The sequence below is a fragment of the Myotis myotis genome, unplaced genomic scaffold (assembly GCF_014108235.1).
Source record: "Myotis myotis isolate mMyoMyo1 unplaced genomic scaffold, mMyoMyo1.p scaffold_m19_p_6, whole genome shotgun sequence".
Taxonomy (NCBI): domain Eukaryota; kingdom Metazoa; phylum Chordata; class Mammalia; order Chiroptera; family Vespertilionidae; genus Myotis; species Myotis myotis.
Window position 1 is genome coordinate 98,873,338 of NW_023416368.1, and position 19,442 is coordinate 98,892,779.

Genomic DNA, 19,442 nt, shown 5'->3' on the forward strand with positions numbered 1-19,442 from the left:
AATTCAGTAAATGTCTCCTGAATGTGTGGAAGGAAATTACAGCGAAAGCGTTATTAAAATGTAAGATTTTTATATCACAGCTTGTTCTGAGTGTTACCAAATAAAGGGGTCAAGGACATGAAGATGTTTCATAAAAGGAGAACAAGCATCCACCTGCTTCCATGTTTCACAAGTTACTCAGAAGCCACTCAATGAGCAGATAAAGCAGAGACAACGGGCAGGCAGGGGCAGGCATCCTCCGAACTGGTGCTTTCTAAGCACCGGGGAGGAAGCAGACAACGACCTGCATCCCAGTACCGGAGACAAAAATAAACAGGCAAATAAACAGCATCAGCGTGAATGCTGGGGGGGGGGGGGGGGGGGCGTGGGGGAGGAAGGGGATTTAAACATAATTACTGAAAAACTAAGGGATGAACGAGGGTAGTCGAGGAAGGCCTGGTGTTAAAGGAGACCTCTGACCAGAGGAAGCACCACCAGGAGCCAGCGGTGCCAAAACCTGGAGACGGCCCCATGCGCTGGAGACAGCAGGTGCCAAGGTGCAAGGTAAACAAGCGGCGGCAATCCAGCAGGTGAGAAGATGGCATGTTACACAGGCTGGTGCGCTTGGCCAGGGGTCAAGCCAGGGAGAGGACAGCAGAGCTCGGGGCGCGAGGAGGGGAGGAGGGGGGGTGGGCAGGGCCCGCCCTGGCTGGCGTGGGCCCAGAGCACGGAGCGAGCGATGACAAGGCACGAGGATGGGGGCACCGAGCGATGGAGGGGGGTTCCAGCCCAGCTCCCCGAACGTGCGCCCCGGGCTCCGGCCCCGGCTCTTCCCCACACGCTCGCCTGGAACGGCCCGGTCCCGAAGGGCAGGCATTTCCCCACTTTCCCGAGAGCAACACCGCGCCGGCGCCACGGCCCACTTCGCGGGGGCCCAGGCTGCGACTCCCGAGCATCCCCGCGCCGTGGCCCCCGCCGAGCCCTCGGCAGGTCCCGCCGAGCCGGGCCGGGCCAGGGAGCGGGCCCGCAGCGCGGGGCTCTGACAGCCGGCGGGCGGGGCGACTGCGGCAGCCGGGAGCACAGGGGCGGCGGCCGCACCGCCGGCGCCCGCACGGCCCACGGCCCGCCGAGCCCGGCCCCGCGCCCGTCACCCCCGCGGACCCCGGTCGCGCGACCCCGGCCGCGAGGCCCTCCCGTCGCCCCTCCCTGGCGGGGCGGGGCAAGGCCCGAGCAGCCCCCACCGGGCCTAGATAGCGCCGGGCTCACCTCGCCTCCCGCGCTGCGCCGGGGACAGGGAGGGCGGGCGGACTGGCGGCGCTGGCGGCTCCTGCCCGGGCTCGGCCAGCCGCCCCGCCCGCTCGGCCCCGCCGCCGCCGCCGCCGTGGGTGTGAGGGGCGCGGGGTGTTTCGACCCTTCCGGTCCGGCTCCCTTCGCCGCCGCCGCGGCGCCCGGCCTGAGCGACCCGCACGCCAACCAATCAGCGCGCAGGGACCCGGACTGGCGCGGCCAATAGCACCAGGGGGCGGGCCGCGGGAGGGGGCGGGCGGAGCACGCGGGCTCCGGCGCTGGGTCCGCAGCCTCAGGTGCGGCGCGGGGAGCCCGCTGCTCCTCGGGGGTCCCGCGGCGCGGCCGCCGGACGCGGAGCCGGCGGAGGGCGCACCGGCGGGACGGAGAGCGGGCCTCGAGGCTGCAGGTGCAAAGTGGGAGCGGCGGGGAGGTCTGAGGGGGACGGAGCCGGCCCGTTAAGGGGAAGAGCGGGCCTCGGCGCCCCGGATTCCGGCGTGTGATGGCCTCCGGGAGGCGGGGCCTTGGACTCCGCTGCTCGCTCTGAACCGGCTTCTGGGGGTGCGACCAGAAATCGGGCCTGGGAAAGGGGGTACCCTGGGGGTGGCCGAGTGCAGACTAGTGTTCCCTGTGGGTCGGTGGAGGAGGGGAACGGAGAATAGGCTGGTGCGCTTGGCCAGGGGCCCAGCCAGCCTCGGAGAAGGGCCGGGTCCTAAATGGGGGAAGGAGAGCAAGGCCGGGGGCTCCCTAGGGCCTGGGGTCGGTTACACTGACCTTTGAGGCCTCTCTCGCAGCCCTCCGGCCCCTCGGATTCCAGCAGCCTGGGTCCTATGGAAAGGTGGGGGGAAGGCCGGGTACTGGGGTTGCCGCATCTTCTGGATAAAGACCGGATGGAAGAGGGGCTCGGAGGCTGGGCACGTGGCGTGAGAAGGGGGGCGAGGGTGGGGCGGAGAGGTCCTTTACTGGAGGGGGAGGACTGGGGAAGGAGCAGCCGTCACAGGACGCCCGGGCCTAGGTGGCCAAGGTGGGGGCCAACATGGAGGAAAGGAGCAGGATTCTGCCTGCGGGAGGTCAGGGGGCAGGAGGATATAGAACGTGGTGGCAGAGTTTGGGGAAGGCGGCAAGCCTGTGATCCAGAGCCAGGCTGGGGGGCACCAGAGCCTCGAAGGAGGGGTGGGTAGAGGAGGGGATCCAGCGCGGTATCCCTCTTAGGCCACCCCCCGCCGTGGCCACCAGAGGGAGTTTCCTGAAATGGAGCACGGCCCTAGGTCCTGCTTGAAGTCGCAGCTCCTACCCCTCCCCTCAGCCTCACCAGCCACCTGCTCCAGGTGCACAGCAGAAAACAGGGAAGCACAGTTTCCACCGTCAGTGTGGACTGATGGGAAACGAGTGAAGTCTGGCTGCCAGAACTGTCTGTGGTTTTGCCAGGAAGCACTTGTGGGTGCTTCCTCTCAGAATAGGAAGGGACACCCATTCCCAAACACTGCAGCCCGAGTTTACAGCGCTCACCCTGTGCAAAGTGGGTACACACACACACCTGTGCCTATTTCATGTTGAGTTTTCTGAACGGATTCTGCTTTTTTTGTTTTGTTTATGAAATACAGTGAACAGAACTGAGGTGCCAAGTCGGGCACTGGTCCATGCTTAGAGGAGTGTACGGAATTTTGTTAGAGGCCAACAAATGAGAGGATCCTGCCGCAAGTGTGAGGAGAATTTGGGGAGGACACGTGAGCGAGGCTGACAGCTGGGATGTGGCCTGCCAGGTGGGGAGAAGCAGGTGAGGAGGGCCTCAGTCAGGAGGAAGCCCAGATGGAGCTGAAGACCCGCAGGAATGTGCCGGGCCAGTTTAGGTGGGAAGGGCACTCAGAGCCAAAGGTTCCGAAGTGAGGACCTGCACGCTGTGCTCAGGGAACCACACATCACCTGCCCTTCCTGGAGACAGGAGAGTTATGAGGACCTTGAGGGGGGTGGGCAGCACTGAGCTGGCTTCAACTCACTGAAATGGTTTGATTAGCCCAGAGAGTTGTTTTTCTTTCACTTGAAACATCTCAACTGTTGGTTTCACTTGCATAGTTGACACTCTGGCAACATGGGGCCTGCATTCCCAGGGGCAGTGGTCAGCTGGAACTGAGCGGCAGCTGCCATGTAGGCAAAGCTCCCGGTTTACCACAGTGCCCACCACTCCCTGTTACCCACACCGGCTGCAGCTTCACTCATCCCTTACCTGCTGGCTCTGGGGGCCCTGGCTGAGGCGGTAAAGGACAGCTGTTGATGAGTGTTAAGAAAGGAAGTGAGTGATGTGAGTTATTTTGGAGATTACTAGGCCACGTTAAGTTGCAGGGAAGAGGGCTTAAGGCGACAAGACCAGTTAGGGAGCTATTGAAAGGCCTTTGTAAGAGAAGGTGAGTCTTGGCCTGGGACCATGGCAGCAGGTGTCAAGAGGAAGGGACTGATTTTAAAACAATTTAAGAGCTTAGGGAAATGCAAATCAAAATCTCAATGAGCGACCACTACACACCCACTAGGACAGCTATAATAAAAAAAGACAGACAATGTCAAGTGGTGATGATGTGGAGCAATTGGAAGTCTTGTACACTATTGGTGGCAAAGCAGAATGGTATGTCCACTTTGGAAAACAGGGTGACCGTTTCTGATAACATTAAACATACACCAGTTATACCCCACAGCTATCCTATTCCTGGCTGTGTATCCGAGAGAAAACCATCCACACAAAGCACCCACAAGTGCTTCCTGGTAAAACCACAGACAGTTCTGGCAGGAGGAAAGGCAGACACAGTTGGGAAAGGCAGGAGTCTGGGGTTACGTTCTGGTGATAGGAGATAGGGTGTCCGAGCCCCGGGCACAGCTGAGGGCCTGCGAGCTGTGAAAACAGGGCTGTAGGTTGGCTCTGTAAGCAGATGCTGACTTCAGTAGCTCTCAGCCTTCCCCCTCCAGGCAGCTCATGGAGCACCAGCTCTAGACCCTTAAAGCCTAAAGGAAAGGCCTCTGCCCACCTCCACAAAAAACAAACCCCTAACTCCCTCCGATGGCTCAGCAGTGAATCTCACCATCAATAGGCCCAACTGTGTGCTCAGAACTATCCCCCCACCTTGAATCTGCCCAGACCAAGGTGACGTGGCAAAGAAAGCTAAGACAATTGAACAGAAAACTGCATCAGGAAAGAAACAGACTATATGGCGATGAAAATTCCCAAAGGAAAAAAACACATATCACTGCTGGCTCCAGAGAGAATGAAAAAGTAGTGTGTCCTTGAAAAGAGAACCAGTCGTTAAAAAATTAGCACACAAATGATGTCCTTGCCCTCTCAACTAAGATGGCCCAGAAGCAATGACATCCCAGTAGCAAAAGTGCACCTCAAGCCCAGGTCTTGTCTCCAATAAAGGGAACTGGGCTGATTCCAGGGTCAGGGCAGGGGATGTATTACAAGATGAGCCTGGAGCATCTTGTAATGCAACAAAGTAAGGGTGTGATTATAAAGGACACACACAGGCAATATGGGGGCATGTCATAAGGGACACAAGAGCCCACTGAAAGAACTGGAACGTTTTGAGCAACAAAATAACATAGTATTGGGTTATGACTCAGTATAAAATATCCATGAGTTCATAGTAACATAAATAAACGGTTTAATAAATAAATGGAGAAGAGCAAAACATCTGTACTGAATTCCAAATAATTGATAGCCTCTCCTTTTAAGGAGGTGAAGCACAACTCTCTCCTCTGTACGTGGAGGATAAGCATAGTGACTTCCTCCCAAAGAGTTAAGCATGGAAAGGGGGGGGGGGGGGTAGAATACCTGACAAACACTACCTCAGACAGGCAGCCACTTAACATAGCAGTGATAAGACATGTTGATGGTATGTACCCTGATATAAAGTGACGAGAAGGGCACTCTATTTCGTAGTCTTCCTTCTAAAAAAAACATGACCCTAGTCTAACCTGAGAAAAGCATCAGACAGCCAGGCTGGTGTGGCTCAATGGTTGAGCATTGACCCATGCACCAGGAGGTTGCAGGTTCAATTCCCAGTCAGGGCACATGCTCAGGTTGCAGGCTTGAACCCAAGTATGGGGTGTGCAGGAGGCAGTTGATCAATGTTTCTCTCTCATTGGTGTTTTTATCTCTCTCCATTCCTGTCTCTGAAATCAATAAAAAAATATATATATTTTTTAAAGCAGCAGACAGATTTCTTCCCCCGAGCTGCTGAGTAAGGTGTGCGGTCCTATGGGGAATCTAAGGCCGCTTTGGGGTAAGGCCCTCACTTCATCCAGCAACCAGCACCATTTGCCCAGCATTCGCCCATACCATAGCCTCCATCTCGGAGCTCACCTGCATCTACTCGGCCCTTATCCTGCACAACAATGAAGTGACAGTGATGGAGAATAAGATCAATGCCCCTTTTAAAGCAGCTGGTGTAAATGCTGAACCTTTCTGGGCAGGCTTGTTTGCAAAGACTCTGGCCAGTGTCAATATTGAGATGCTCATCTGCAATGTAGGGGCTGGTGGACCTGCCCCAGCAGCTGGCACTGCACCAGGAGGTCCTGCCTCCTCCACTACTGCTGCCAGAGCTGAAGAGAAGAAAGTAGAAGCAAAGAAAGAAGAATCTGAGGAGTCTGATGATGACTTGGGCTTTGGTCTTTTTTGTAACAGTCTGCTAAATCTCTTTTGTAACAGTCAATAAAAAGCTGAACTCTTAAAAAAAAAAAAAAAAAAAAAAGGCAGCCCTAGCTGGTTTGGCTCAGTGGATAGAGTGTTTGCCTGAGGACTGAAGGGTCTTGGGTTTGATTCCGGTCAAGGGCACATGCCCAGGTTGTGGGCTCAGTCCCCAGTAGGGGTGCAGGAGGCCATGAGTCTCTCTCATTGATGTTTCTATCTCTACCTCTCCTCTCTGAAATAAATAAAAATATATTAAAAATAAAAAGCATCAAACTGCACAGTGGCAGTATCGTAGCCAATGAGGTTTATCTGAGGCAAGATTCTTGCTAATAGAAAAAAAAACAAAACCATCAAACCCAAATGTGGGGCAGTCTGTAAAACAGCCACCAATAATCCTGAAAACTGTCAAGGTTATAAAAAAGCAAAGAAAGTCTGCGAAACTGACAGAGCCAAGAGAAATCCAAGGAGACATGTAATGTGGTGTCCTAGAATAGAAAAAGGGCATTTGATACAAACTAAGGAAATGTGCATAAAGTATGGACACAAATATATGTATTATATAACATATCCTATATAATGAAAACCTAATGTGCAAATTGACCGAACAACAGAATGACTAGTTGCTATGATGTGCACTGACCACCAGGGGGGCAGACACTCAATGCAGGAGCTGCCCCCAGCCTGCAGGCCCCAGGCCAGCCAAGGCAGGTGCCAGCGGGGGCCCCCTGATTGCCCTGCTGGTTGCCCCACAGATCTGCCCTGATGGCTAGCCAGACCTAGGGACCCTACCCATGCACGAATTTTGTGCACTGGGCAAATATATACATATATATATATATATATATATATGTATGTATGTATGTATATATGATATGCAAACTGACCAGACAGCGGAATGACCGGTTGCTATGATGCTCACTGACCACCAGGGGGCAGACAGTCAATGCAGGAGCTGCCCGCAGGCCCTGATTGCCCAATGGGGAATGGAGAACCGGGGGAGGGGGTGGCAGCAGACACGGGCAGCGCCAGGTCAAGGCAGGTGTGAGCAAGCAGGTCCCTGATCGCCCCACCAGTCGCCCCCCACACACAGGGCACTTGGTGGCTGGGGCGGGGCGGACTGCCAGCAGCCAGGGAAGGTGGCCCTGACCGCAGGCCAGGCCTAGGGACTCTACCCGTGCACAAATTTCATGTGTCAGGCCTCTAGTATTTATATATTTAGAGAATAAAAAAGGGCTCTTGGAAAGTAAATTATGGTGGCAAAAATGAAAAAAAATATATTTGTAGTGGACAGCTTGGGAGAGAAAATTGAAGGAAGCAACCTCCTACTTGATAGCGTGAAAAGACAACAAGATGCACAATAGAAAATATAAGAAATTAAAAGGTCATTCCAGCAGTTTTGAAATCTGAATAACAGTGATGCCAGAAAAACAGGAAAAGAAATCAACCAAAAAGTAATTCAGGGATTTCCCATCAAGATGGTGGCGTAGGTAAATGCTGAACTAAAATTCTTCCACAACCACATCAAAAGTACAACTAAACTACAGAACAACTACCATTCAGAACCGCCTGAAATCTAGCTGAAGTCCTACAACTGCGGCTATAAAGAAGACACATTGAGACAAGTCCTACAACTAAGAACATAAAGAAAAGGCCACATTGAAACTGGTAGGAGGGATGGAGAGGCAGAATGGGCTAGTCCCACACTCACTTGGGTCAGATAAAAATTGGGAGGGCTATCTCAGATGCAGAGGTCCCCCAGGAGGAGCAAGGCGGGCCAGGGTTCCTGTGCCAGGAAGAGAAGTCCACATAACTTCTGGCTGTAAAAGCCAGCGTGGATTATGGCTGAGTGAAACAGAGGGCTACTGGAGTCCCAGGCCCTTTAAAGGGCCTGTGTGTGGACTTAGATTCACTGGCTCTGAAACCCAGTGTTGGGGCACCAGGGACATATGGGAAGAAACTAAGTTGTCTGGTATCAGGACGAAAGCTGTAGGGGAAGCTTTCTCTCAGAAGTGCTGGCAGAGACTACTCTTCCTTTTTTCAGCCCTTTTCCCCACAGAGTCAGCAGGTGGGCACCACATCTGAGTGTTCATCAACCTGCCTAACATTGTTTTGCCCTCCCCTGGTGATTCCCTGAGTCCCTGCCCCACCCAACTTGCTGGCCCAACCCAAGCCATTTCCAGTGGCTTTTCCCTAAAAACAGCTTGTCTTGAGTCATGCTTCAGCTGTTCCTAGAATCTCTCAAACAAGCAGCATCTGGCTTCAGCATGCTATGTACCTCTCACTAAGTGGCCCCAGGCCCAGCACTAGCAGCAGCTGACCTTGGTTTGCAGCTTGGCCTCTCCTGAGCACCTCCAAGCCCAAAACAAGAAGCAGCCATCTGCAGATTGCTTTGTAGCTCATGCCAGGTGGCCTGGGGCAGGGTACAGGTGGGTGGCTTTATCTTGGCCTTCACCTTCTGGGAGGCCCCAGAGCCAGCACACCCTGTGGACAGCTTCAGACTGTGTTGAAGAACTGCTCAACATCCTCCACTAGAGACACACTCATGGGGCAGATTTAGCAGGCACCAGAGCCCCCCTGAAGTAAGTCCTGCTCCATGGGATCAGCCCTGGCACAGCTGATCCTCCACAGTGGTCGCAGCCAGTTCTTCCAGCCAATTGTCCTGGGGGGAAGTCCCTCCCATTGACGTTCCAACAGCAATCAAGGCTCACCTACAACAAGAGGATGCATACAGCCCACATGGGGTGGGGAGCAAACCTGGAGTACCCAGCTTGGGTGATTGGAGTGGGTGTGCCACTGGACCCTACAGGACACCTACTACATAAGACCACTCAACCAAGCCCAGGAAACGTAGCAGCTCTACCTAATACATAGAAACAAACACAGGGAGACAACCAAAACGAGGAGACAAAGAAACATCCCAAATAGAATAAAACTCCAGAAAAAGAACTAAACAATATGGAGACAAGCAATCTTTTGATGCACAGAAAGTTCAGACCACTGGCTTCAAGGATGCTCAATGAACTTAGGGATGACAATTTAATAAATTTTGTAATATCTAATCACTGGGTTGTACACCTAAAACTAATATAAAACTGTATGTCAACTGTAATTGAAAAATAGAAAAATTATTTAAAGCAAAAAACATAATTCAAGAAAAATTCCCATTGTCTAGCCATATGCTGTACACCTGAAACTAATACAAAATAATATTGAATGTAAACTAATTTTTAAAATTTTTTAAAGAAAAACTTTTTTAAAAGAAAATGTCCGAGGTCTGAAGACCAGGAGTTACCAAACTGAAACCATTACTCAGTGAAAAGAGACAAGACACCTCCTTGGGATAGTTCAGAACACAGGGAACAAAAGAAAATGAAAAGGTCACCTAAAAGGCACATTGGAGAGACTTTGCACCCCTTGACTGCAACACTGCAAACAAGAGAAGGGAGCATTACCTTTACAATTCTGAAGTAAAAAAATTGTTCTGACCTTGAACTCTATATTTAGCTAAACCCTCAAGTGTGAGAAATAAAGTCATTTCCAGACATACAAGGTCTCAAAAACCTTACCTCTCAAGCACCATTATGTACTCCACCAAAACAAACAGTACAACTCAGAAGGAAGACACGAGAGACAGGAAGCGGAGACCAACATGAGATGACAAGGGATCCTTTAGCAGATGGTGAAAGGTGATCCCAACATGACAGCCCTGCAGACTGGAGGGCAACTGACCACACTGCAGCAGTGTCACCCAGAGATGGACTGTAACCACCAAGAACCCCACTTCCATCGGGCTGTCTTCTTAACCTGAGGACTGATGCCCAGGAGAACCAGGCCCAGGTTCTCATCAGTAGTTAGCATACTGTGACCACATCCTGGTGAGGGTCTCTCCTGACGAGGACTCACAGGAGTCCTCCATTTTCCCTGATCGCTGGAGGTAGGCAAGATGGGCTCGGGAGCGGGGAGTGCTGAGCAGCCCGCCCCCTCCAACCCCCTTCTGCAGCATGTCCAGTGCCTGGTCCACATGGCTGTCTTGTCAGGCATCCGACTGTGGAGAACCCTGTTTCCCAAGACTCACTCGTAACCTTGCTCATGACGTCCCCGGAAGGGATCTCATCACCTCCCAGAGAAGCAGAAGTCAGACCATGCCCCCAGGACTGTTCCTCTGGCCTCTTCCCGGATCCCCTGTCCCGGAAGGGGTCTCATCACCTCCCAGAGAAGCAGAAGTCAGACCATGCCCCCAGGACTGTTCCTCTGGCCTCTTCCCGGATCCTCTGTCCCGGAAGGGGTCTCATCACCTCCCAGAGAAGCAGAAGTCAGACCATGCCCCCAAGACTGTTCCTCTGGCCACTTCCCGGATCCTCTGTCCCGGAAGGGGTCTCATCACCTCCCAGAGAAGCAGAAGTCAGACCATGCCCCCAAGACTGTTCCTCTGGCCTCTTCCCAGATCCCCTGTCCCGGAAGGGGTCTCATCACCTCCCAGAGAAGCAGAAGTCAGACCATGCCCCCAAGACTGTTCCTCTGGCCTCTTCCCGGATCCTCTGTCCAGCAGGGACAGTGCTGCCCTGTCCTTGCACTGCTGGTGTGCTCTTGCCCTCCACCTTCAAGACCAGGTGGCTTATTGCTTGGGGGTAGATTACACGAGGGTGGCAGGACAATAAATAAAAACTAATCCAAAAGTCAGGATGGTCATCACCTCTTGGGCATAAGGATGAAATTCATTTTTCTGGTTCTTGTCCAATAAAAATATTCTGGCTTGTTGTAAAAAGTTTCCTAACACCACGAGTCATATTGGCTGTGGTTTGGTCAGGAAGACAGAAACCAGGGCAGCCATTTCCAGCAGGAATCACACCTGGTAAATTTGAGAGAAGAGCAGGGGAATGGAGTTCAGACAGGGCCACCACATCCCTGCGTCCCTGCCAGCTCTTGAGAACTGGGATTTGGAGCTGCAGGAAACCTCTGCTGGTGGCCGCCGCTGCCTGGAGCACTGCGTGGCGGGTGAGTTGGGGGAGCACCGCCATAGTGGGACCTCCTGTCTGCTGAAGCCGTGCTTCTGTCTGCCTCTGCCAGAGGAGAAGCAAATGATTTCTCAATGAATAATTTCTAAACTACCTTCCAAATGTCCCAGGAGGGCCTCTCACTGGTGGAATTTAACCTGGAAATTTGGTTCCCAGGTTTACAATCCCTGTGATACAGAGGAGCACATAGAAGAAATGGGAAAGTTCCTCAATGGCTCCCAGGGAATTGAGGACAAAGGCTGGATGAAGTACTAGAGCGCACATACTAGCTAGCTATCCTAAAGACACCATGCAAGCCCCTGGGGGAAGCACTTTCATGGAGAGTCTAAATTTTGACCCTAAAAACCTTCAGAATTGTATCTTTGGCTTTCTACTTTCCTATCTGATTATACCAACAGAATCTGTGAGTAGAATATGGTTAGTGGGGGGAGGGGGAGGGAGTTCAAATTTGAGAGTTTCACCCCTGTCTGCTGCCTTCAGGCTCTGGGCAACCATCTCAAGCAGCATCACATGGTCCACCCCCTCCAATTGGTGAGTAGGCTTTCAGGAGAGTCTCAAGGCCCCCACATTTTGTTACATCCCGTGAAACAGTCCTCATTTTCATGCTAGAAGCATGCAGGTCAAGAGTATAGGTACCAGCAAACAGGCTGCTCCCGCCGGACACGGCCAAGTCCTGTTTTGAGGAGCTCTCAAAATCCAAGTACAAAGAACGAGATTAACAAACCCAAATGCACAAGACAAAAAAGTGTACTGTCTTTATTGTCTGAAAGTTGCATAGTTATTTGATTGTGCACGCTTTTAAATAGGGGACCCACTTGAAAACTACTTTCTCGCAGGGGATATTTCAAGCTTTTTTACTACGGCAAGAGCAGGGACCAAAATGCTGCCTGGGCTTAAAAAGAACCATGATCAGATGACAAAGGGAGTTGTAGAGTTAGCTGGATTTAGACAAGAAGTAACCATTGAAGGACGCTGATTCCATCTGACAGGACTTAGAGGAGGCCAGGGAAGCTGAGGGAAGAGTCACCCTGACATTGAGACTGGATTCAGGAGCAGCCGAGAGAGGAAGAGGAAGGAGAAAGGAGTCGAGAGGCAGTGCCTTGTGCTCAAATCTGAGATGAATGCCCCCTGACAGGAGACCGGATGCACTGTAGCCAGGGGCACAGTCGGCATGACCCCGGCTACAGAAAGCCACGTACTAGAAAAATAACTTAAAGCTATACAGTTGTCATTATAAATATTTTGTCTTTTAAAACTAACTAGTGCTGGTTTAAAAAGGTTCACAGTTACTCGAAGAGAGCCGCATATTGCACGGTGGTGGAAAAGTCCGCTCTGGTCCCCGTGTGTAAACAATGAGTCCCTTCTCCTCTGGCGGCTTCAGGACACAGAGAAACGGGATCTGCTGTAAGCAAAGCACTTGGGTACAAGGCACGTGGGAGCTGACGAGCTCTGCTGGGATTTCGGAGACGGGAATGGCGTCACTGGGTCTTGAACCAGATTGAACGTGGTGATGGTCTCCTCGCCTTCTTCTCATTCCACAGTTACAGACTTGGCCAGGTTTCTGGGGAAGTCCACCTACAGTAACAGAAAGTAGCGGCTCAGGATCCCGCAGACCTCAGCAACACGCTGTATCGGAAAACCTAGCATCAGAGAACTTGGGAAGGAGACCGGGTTCCTGGTCATGGGCTCCCTTGAGACTTGCATCCTGGAAGCGGTTCCTTACTCCAGACACTTCAACTAACTGTATAATGTTTAGTTGACTCAATAAACACTTGTAGTGCACCTGCTATGTTTCAAGCAGCAGCACTATTAAAAGGACGTGATTCATGCTATTAAGGACAGCCCAAATTGTATTGTGAAAGGATACGCACTCAACCCATGAGACTTGTTAGTGTGGGGTGGGGGTTGGGAAGGAAATGTGATGGGCTGGCGGATAAAGTAGCTTCAACTTTATCTGCGATGTCTTATTTTGTTTATAATAATGTGTTGGGTTTTTTTTTAAGAAATATAACAAAAGGTAGCACATGTCACTTCTGAATGACGTACACCATCAGGTGTTTCTTATATGGTATTTTGTGTTATGTATTTTTTAAAGCTTCTCAAGATAAATTATAATCAAACTTCGATTCCTTTGCACAATAAATTGTGTTCTTACACTTGCTGGTGAGATCATAAATTGGTTCTTTTCTGGAACATAAGTAGACAATAGATGTTAAGGGTCCCAAAATGTTAACTCATATGCTAGACTGAGGACAAGTCTTAAATGTGGGATGAAAATGTATGTACAAAGATGTTCACTACAAGTGTTATTTATGCAAATGTTCTGAAAAATTAGAAACACTTTAAATAGAAGGTTGGCTTAGCAATTGTTAAAATCCATGTTATAAGATTGTGGTGGAAGATTACACAGGGACTAAATGTTGCTTGCAACAAGTTTGAAATGTGAGAAAATACAATATATCAAAAAGGAAGATATAAAATTTCACCTTGGATATAATCTTGAAAATGTAAAAAAAAAAACACCAAAAAACTCACATGCACAAGGCAGACTGGAATGAGATACTGAATTGCTTTAGCATTGCCTGATGATGAGCTTATGGTTAATGATATGGTCTTTACACAGCTTGCAGTTCCCAAGCTTCTTTTCAGGGGGTATAAGTTACTTTAAAAATCATTGTTTTAAAAATGAGTATATTTGTCCTATCCATATTTATTCCTGATAAAGATGAACCGGAACTTTAAGAAAATGTATCAATTGGAAGGGTCTGTGGGAGGAGCTAGGGCCTATGGCAGTTCTTGCACTCTTATGTAATCATGAGAACCCTACACACAAGAACCCTACAGGGAGAACTCGGTGTTTACAATAAAACTATGGTTCTAGCTTCCCTTTCCCTTAATTTCTGTTTCCCCTTATATAAATACTCATCCATCTTGGCACACAGGCTAGAGATTGCCACGTCTGCATACACTGTGTGGCAACCATCCCCCCCCCCCCCCCCAATAAATCCTTGGTGATGAAACACCAAGTCAATATTATTTTTTTTTAGTCGACATGCCAAATAAGTATTTAAAAACAAAAAGGAATGCTAGGGTTACATTCTGCCCTTCTGGGTCAGGCAGTGCCCAGACGTACGTCATATCCCCGGAGGACGGCCAGGTGGAAGGACAGGAGCTGCAGGGGGATCACGCTGAGGATGCCCTGCAGGCAGTCCACGGTGGCGGGCAGCTCAATCATCTTGTAGGCGAACTTGGAGCTCTCGGTGTCGTCCTTGGAGCACAGTATAATCGGGCGACCCTGAAGCAGAGGAAGGGGGTCACGAAATGCAGCTCGTCCCTGAAAGAAGCACCCCTCACAGGGCTGTTTCTGAGCTCAACATTACTGCCAGGAGGACAGTGACCCTTTGTTTCTGCTGGAATTCCGGGTGAGGTGCTATGTATGATTCATGCAAAGGACACAGTGTTTTTGACGCTTTTTGGTGAGTTTCTTTCCCTTCCCGGGTGGGGGATGGCCCTCCTGCTTCCCTCAGCGCCCGTTTCTGTGTGGCTCCAATGTGCCTTGCAAAGGGCAGAGCACACCCACTCCTTGCTCTGATGGGGCTCACAGTTGAGTGGTGGGAAACAAAACCAGACCAGAAGCCAGTAAGTAACGATGAACTTCAGGAAGGTGCCACAGAGGTGATAAAACAGGGGTGCGCTTTGGGGAGGTTGGTGAAGCCTGGGGTGGCCTCTAGAAGGGGACATTGGGCTGAGACCTGGCTGACCAGAGCCAGCTCTGAGTGTGTGGGAAGAACATGGAGCAGAGGGAACCGCCAACGCCAAGGCTCGGAGGCAGGAAGCAGCTGGCATGCGTGGGAAACAGGGCAGGGGCTGGATTATGCGGGCTCACGGTCACTATAGTTTTTTGGAAGCCACTGGAAGGTTTTAAGCAACGAGGCACAGTGATTGTGTCCTATAACTTCTGCCCACCATGCTGAGCTGGGAGTGGCAGCAGCTGGCTCAGGTGCCCTGTCGGATTTTACCTCCCTGTAAGTTCTAGGCCTTCCAGCATGGATGTGGGGGAGTTCCACCCTCCCACCTCTGGACAGCTGCAGTGTAATAGACTTCGGCTGATCTTTGTCCCTGGCTCCTGGGAGGGGACCTCTAAACTCTTGGGCTTTCCTGAGTGATAGAAGTGTTTGTTTCCCATGGTGGGTGTATGGGAGTTTATGCTAATGAGGTGACTCATGGTGGGCCCAAGGATAGTTTGAGGATGGGGGATGACCTTGCCAGGAAGACAGATAGAGAATTGGGGCTTTGAGCCAAGTGATACCAGTCTGAGCTCCTGACCTCCAGGAACAGAAGAGGTGCTGGAAATTGAGTTCAGTCACGGGGCCGATGATGCAATCTACTGTGTCTACGTAATGAAACCCCAATAAAAACTGGGCCCTGGAGCTAGACGCTCAGGCGGGCTCCCTGGCTGCAATGCTCACTGCTGTGTGGGAGGGGGAAGCAGTGGGCCCTTGCCCTGTGAGTCTCTTCCTTTGCTGACCCTGATTTGTATCCTGCATAATAAAACTGCAATAGTAACATAATGTTTTCCTGAGTTTTATGAGTCATTCTAGAGAATTAGTGACCCGAGTGGCTATCAGGAAATTCAGAAGTGGGGGTGATCTGAGAACCCCGGAACTTGCAGCTGGTGTCTGAAGTGAAGGCAGTCCAGTGAGGACAGTGCCCTCCACCTGTGACATATGAACTAACTGCAGGGGGCAGTGCCAGGACTGCCCTCAGGACTCCCCACCTGGAGTACCTCCTCCAGTCTCGGGGCCTGGGACCCGGCACAGCTCCGGGCGCTCTGGGTCACTGGACCTCACTAAGGAGCCGTTGTGGGCATGGTCGAAAGCTGGCCAGTCCCTTTCTGAATGTGTGCGCCACTGATGAGGGGACGGAGGAGAGACTCGGTGGTCATCCCTGCTCACTGGCAGGACCCAGGCATAGCTGGAATGATGGTGGCTGAAGTGGGCATGTCTGGGAGAGAGAAGGAGCAGGTCCCCAGCCCCGCGGAATGCCCTCACCTGGCGAGCCGTGATCTGCTGCAGGGCGTTCTGACATTTGGCAAAGCAAGGGTCCTTCATGATGACCATGATGATGGGCATCTGCTTGTCGATCAGTGCCAGGGGCCCATGCTTCAGTTCACCAGCCAGGATGCCTTCTGAGTGCATGTAGGTTATCTCTTTAATTTTCTGGGGAAAATGAGGTGGAATCAGTCACACTGGGCAGGCATGGGGCTAGAACACATCAACCAGAGGGAGAATCAGCTGGGAGGCAGGGCGTTGAGGGCCACAAGGCAGATGGACACACGGAGCGTCAACAGCACAGAGGGCAACTGGCAAGGCCGGGTCCAAGGGAGGTGGCCGGCAGCGATCCAGAGCATATAAAAGCCCAGCCTCCAGCTTGTGTTCCCAGCCCAGCCCCTGGGCAGCCACCCCCCTCGGATGGACAAGTGAGGGTCACTCTAGCTTTCCCCAGGCCCGGTGCCCTTCCACAGTTAGGGTTTGTAATGATGGGCTTGTATTCTGTCTAGATACGCCTCCATCCGATTATCTGATTAATAATCATTTCCCCAGTCCTAGACCATTAATAAACTGCAAAGGGTTGCTCCAACTGTCCAGCAAAGTCACACCCCCTGGGGCTGTTACTGGCATTTTCCTGTGTGGGGAAGACCCGTTCTATTCCGTTACACCACACCCGTCACTGGACTGGGAAGAGTGATGAAGGACACCTTTCTTGACCACTCATTCGGGTCGGGAAACGCTGTTGGAAGACTGGCTCCATCCTGAATGCCATGGGCGTCTGGAGTGCCAGCCCCCCAGGGACCACAGAGGGGTCGCTGACTGGGCCAGCAGCAGCATAAACGCTCCCTTCCCCTCCAAGACTCAGCTGGCGATGCAGCTGAATGCGCACCTTCCACCAGCACACTCAGGCGCTGCAGCCGAGCCCCCGACGGTAGAGGCATGGAGGCAGATCGAAGCCCCTGAGAAGCAGCCTCACTGCCTTTGGCAAGGGCGGGACCCTCCAGTGGAAGGTGAGGGAGTCGGAGCACACGGGGTCAGGCTCCTTATAGCTTGCACCCTCGCCCCCCCCCCCCACTTCCCCAAAAGTCTCTTAATGTTTCTTGTGAACCTACTGGGAGTCGCATTGTCTTTAAAACGGGGGAAGAGGTGGTAGGAAAGAAGCAGCCGCTTGCTCCCCTGGGAAGAGGAGGGGAACCAGCTGGTCACGGGTGATGCCCTTGTCTGGGTACCAAGTGCTGCCTTAGCTGTGACAGTGTCTCCCGTTTAGCTCGGTTGAACACGAACAGCAAGCAGACGGTGAGTCAAGGGCAAGCACGGGGCCCAGGCCCCCTGGACAGTCATGCCCACCGTCTCCATAGCCCCGTGTCCGTGCCCTGCCCCTGACCCACCCCATCAGCTCTCTTACACCAGCCAGTATGGATCTTTACTGCCGCAGGAGGCGAAACAGCCAGGCACTGGTTTAAACCGTGCAGGGCCTGTCAGGCTCATTCCCGCAAGATCTGCAGCCCCTCTCAGTTTGAGGGGTAACGGGGACACTCTGCAGAGGCCCCACCCCGCAATTCTGGTCTGCCCAAACCCTCCCACGCAGGCTGCTTGTGGTAGTGAGGGAAGAGCAAAGTCCACGTGCACCTGAGTTCGAATCTCAGGCTGGCCACTTCTGCTGTGTCATTTTAGCAAGATGAATCTTTTGGGGGCTGTTTCCTCCTGGGTACAATGTGGACAATAACTGTCCATCTCTCAGAAGATGCTAGTGAGGTACAAATGGGCTAATCTAGATGGAGCCTGGCACAGGCTGACGCCTCTGGGGCTCACCCAAGGGTGTCCTACACGTGTATCCCGGGAGAATAAAGACTGGGAGCCCCTATCTTATGTCCCCAGGGCTGGAACACCCGGTAGTGGGCTGGTGCTCAATGGACACAGTGGACAACAGGCCCCCGCGCCCCTACCCTCGCTCAATGCCCTGTCCTCCTTACTGGTTCCTCTGGGTCTCCCACGCCTGCCCTCTGCAGGGGGTGGTGGTGTCAGGGTTGGGCAGAGGGTGCTCACCAGGGCTCCTTCCAGGCACGTGGCGTAGTTGTAGCCCCGCCCCATGACCAGGAGCGACCTCTGTGTGTAGAGCTCCAGGGCCAGGTCATGGATCTTCTGGTCCAGCGACAATACTTCCTTGATGAGCTCTATGTCGTGCACACAGCAGAAGGGGAGAGCCAGTTATTCCGACTTTAGAACAAGATTCACAGTCCGAAAATATAGTGCGTAGACAAGGTTTAGGAACTCACATCACCTAGTACATTTGGCTTCTTTGCCTTAATTAATAAAAACATTATATATATATTTAAATCAGTGAGAATAGTGGCTTTTTTTTTGCAAATCTTAATATTTGACTTTGAAATGAAAAACAGGTTCTCATATCTCCTTCCTCAATCTGTTGTGATAATCTTTTGGTTAAAGTATAGGAAAAGAATGCAATCTCACAGAACTTTGCAGTTGGACAAGGGAGGAACATTTAAGTAGCTTTTTCAAATCATTGTGGATGTTCTCTGATCCTGTACTACACGCAAGAAGCAACACTTCCTAAAAGAGTACTTGCAGGTGTGGAATCTGAACTCCTATCAGCAAACTTTCCCTCCCTTGTTATATTAAAACATGCATTTCGCTAAATGGATCTTTTACACATGCACAATTCTGTACCATCATGCATTGGTACAAGCGCTGGGAATGTGGTCAGGCTATCCGTTTTTCCAAAATCTTAAGTACGGTTGAAAGCTGGAAGTTTATCATTGGTAACAAATGCAGTCAGTGTTCTCAGCGTGTTGGGCTAACTTGTTCGCTTTTGAGAAAATGCCTGCCACATACCCAAGTCAGCTTGCTACTCCAACAACCACTTTTCTCTTAAACGACCCTCGTGCTTCAGGGTCCAGCAGAAGGACCTAGCGCGTCCTTCCCATTTGGTCACACGGCACGTTAAGAAGCACTGCACTTCATAAGACCAGTGCGGTCTCCTGTGTCATCACGGGCGTGCCTAAGTGAGGTGGGTGTGTGGTGCTGAGAGCATGGTGCCTCGGCTGGGAGGTGTGCTGAGGTGCCCGGGGTGGCCACCGCTGCCTTTCAAATGTCCACACGGCAGAAAGCCAAACATGTCTTATTTATGATAAAGAAGGCATCGCTATGAATATAGTTTTGCAAAGCCCTAGGGCCTGTGGACCCCATCTTAGGAACTGCGGACTTAGACATCAGGGTAACGTCCTGCTTTGCCAGGGCTATTACTGCTTGAAGTGAAGAATGTCTTTCTTGGCAATAAATTTCCAGCATGTTGTGTTGGGCAGATTCAGACCTCTAGGCTTTGTATGGCCAGATGGTGGCTTTCCCTCACTGCCTCTCTGGGATTGGCCCCTGGCTCCCAGGGAGGACCCAGGACTGCCCCATCTCTTCAAGGGGCTG

General features: G+C 51.8%; 3 protein-coding genes across 13 annotated transcripts in view; 1 reads left to right on the forward strand and 2 right to left on the reverse strand.

Moving 5' to 3' along the window:
* MAPK9 (mitogen-activated protein kinase 9) overlaps positions 1 to 1,446 on the reverse strand; it is a 56,745-nt gene extending 55,299 nt beyond the window's left edge. For 4 of the 11 annotated variants that reach the window (XR_004968110.1, XR_004968111.1, XM_036312257.1 and 1 more), the window contains exon 1: positions 1,246 to 1,446. The gene's annotated coding sequence lies outside the window, so the exon portion shown is untranslated. The remainder of the gene's footprint in view (positions 1 to 1,245) is intronic. The other 7 variants (XM_036312249.1, XM_036312248.1, XM_036312253.1 and 4 more) reach the window with 3 other exon arrangements.
* Positions 735 to 5,999, forward strand: LOC118658594. Its single transcript, XM_036314079.1, has 2 exons — positions 735 to 969; positions 5,521 to 5,999. The coding sequence occupies exons 1-2, from the start codon at positions 735 to 737 to the stop codon at positions 5,961 to 5,963; spliced, it is 678 nt and encodes a 225-aa protein (XP_036169972.1). The 3' UTR covers positions 5,964 to 5,999.
* Positions 6,000 to 11,682: 5,683 nt separating this feature from the next.
* GFPT2 (glutamine-fructose-6-phosphate transaminase 2) overlaps positions 11,683 to 19,442 on the reverse strand; it is a 38,987-nt gene continuing 31,227 nt past the window's right edge. The window contains exons 16-19 of the mRNA XM_036313538.1: positions 18,051 to 18,178; positions 16,005 to 16,172; positions 14,087 to 14,248; positions 11,683 to 12,528 (exon numbers count right to left, since the gene is read on the reverse strand). Of these exons, the coding sequence (XP_036169431.1) occupies positions 12,484 to 12,528; positions 14,087 to 14,248; positions 16,005 to 16,172; positions 18,051 to 18,178 (503 nt within the window). The 3' untranslated portion in view covers positions 11,683 to 12,483. The remainder of the gene's footprint in view (positions 12,529 to 14,086; positions 14,249 to 16,004; positions 16,173 to 18,050; positions 18,179 to 19,442) is intronic.

Bases quoted from the DNA above. Each gene is read 5' to 3' on its own strand.
- LOC118658594 (XM_036314079.1), top strand. From the start codon at position 735: ATGGGGGCACCGAGCGATGGAGGGGGGTTCCAGCCCAGCTCCCCGAAC. The intron at 970-5,520 runs GTCCCGCCGAGC...GGGGAATCTAAG, and splicing joins CCCCGCCGAGCCCTCGGCAG to GCCGCTTTGGGGTAAGGCCC.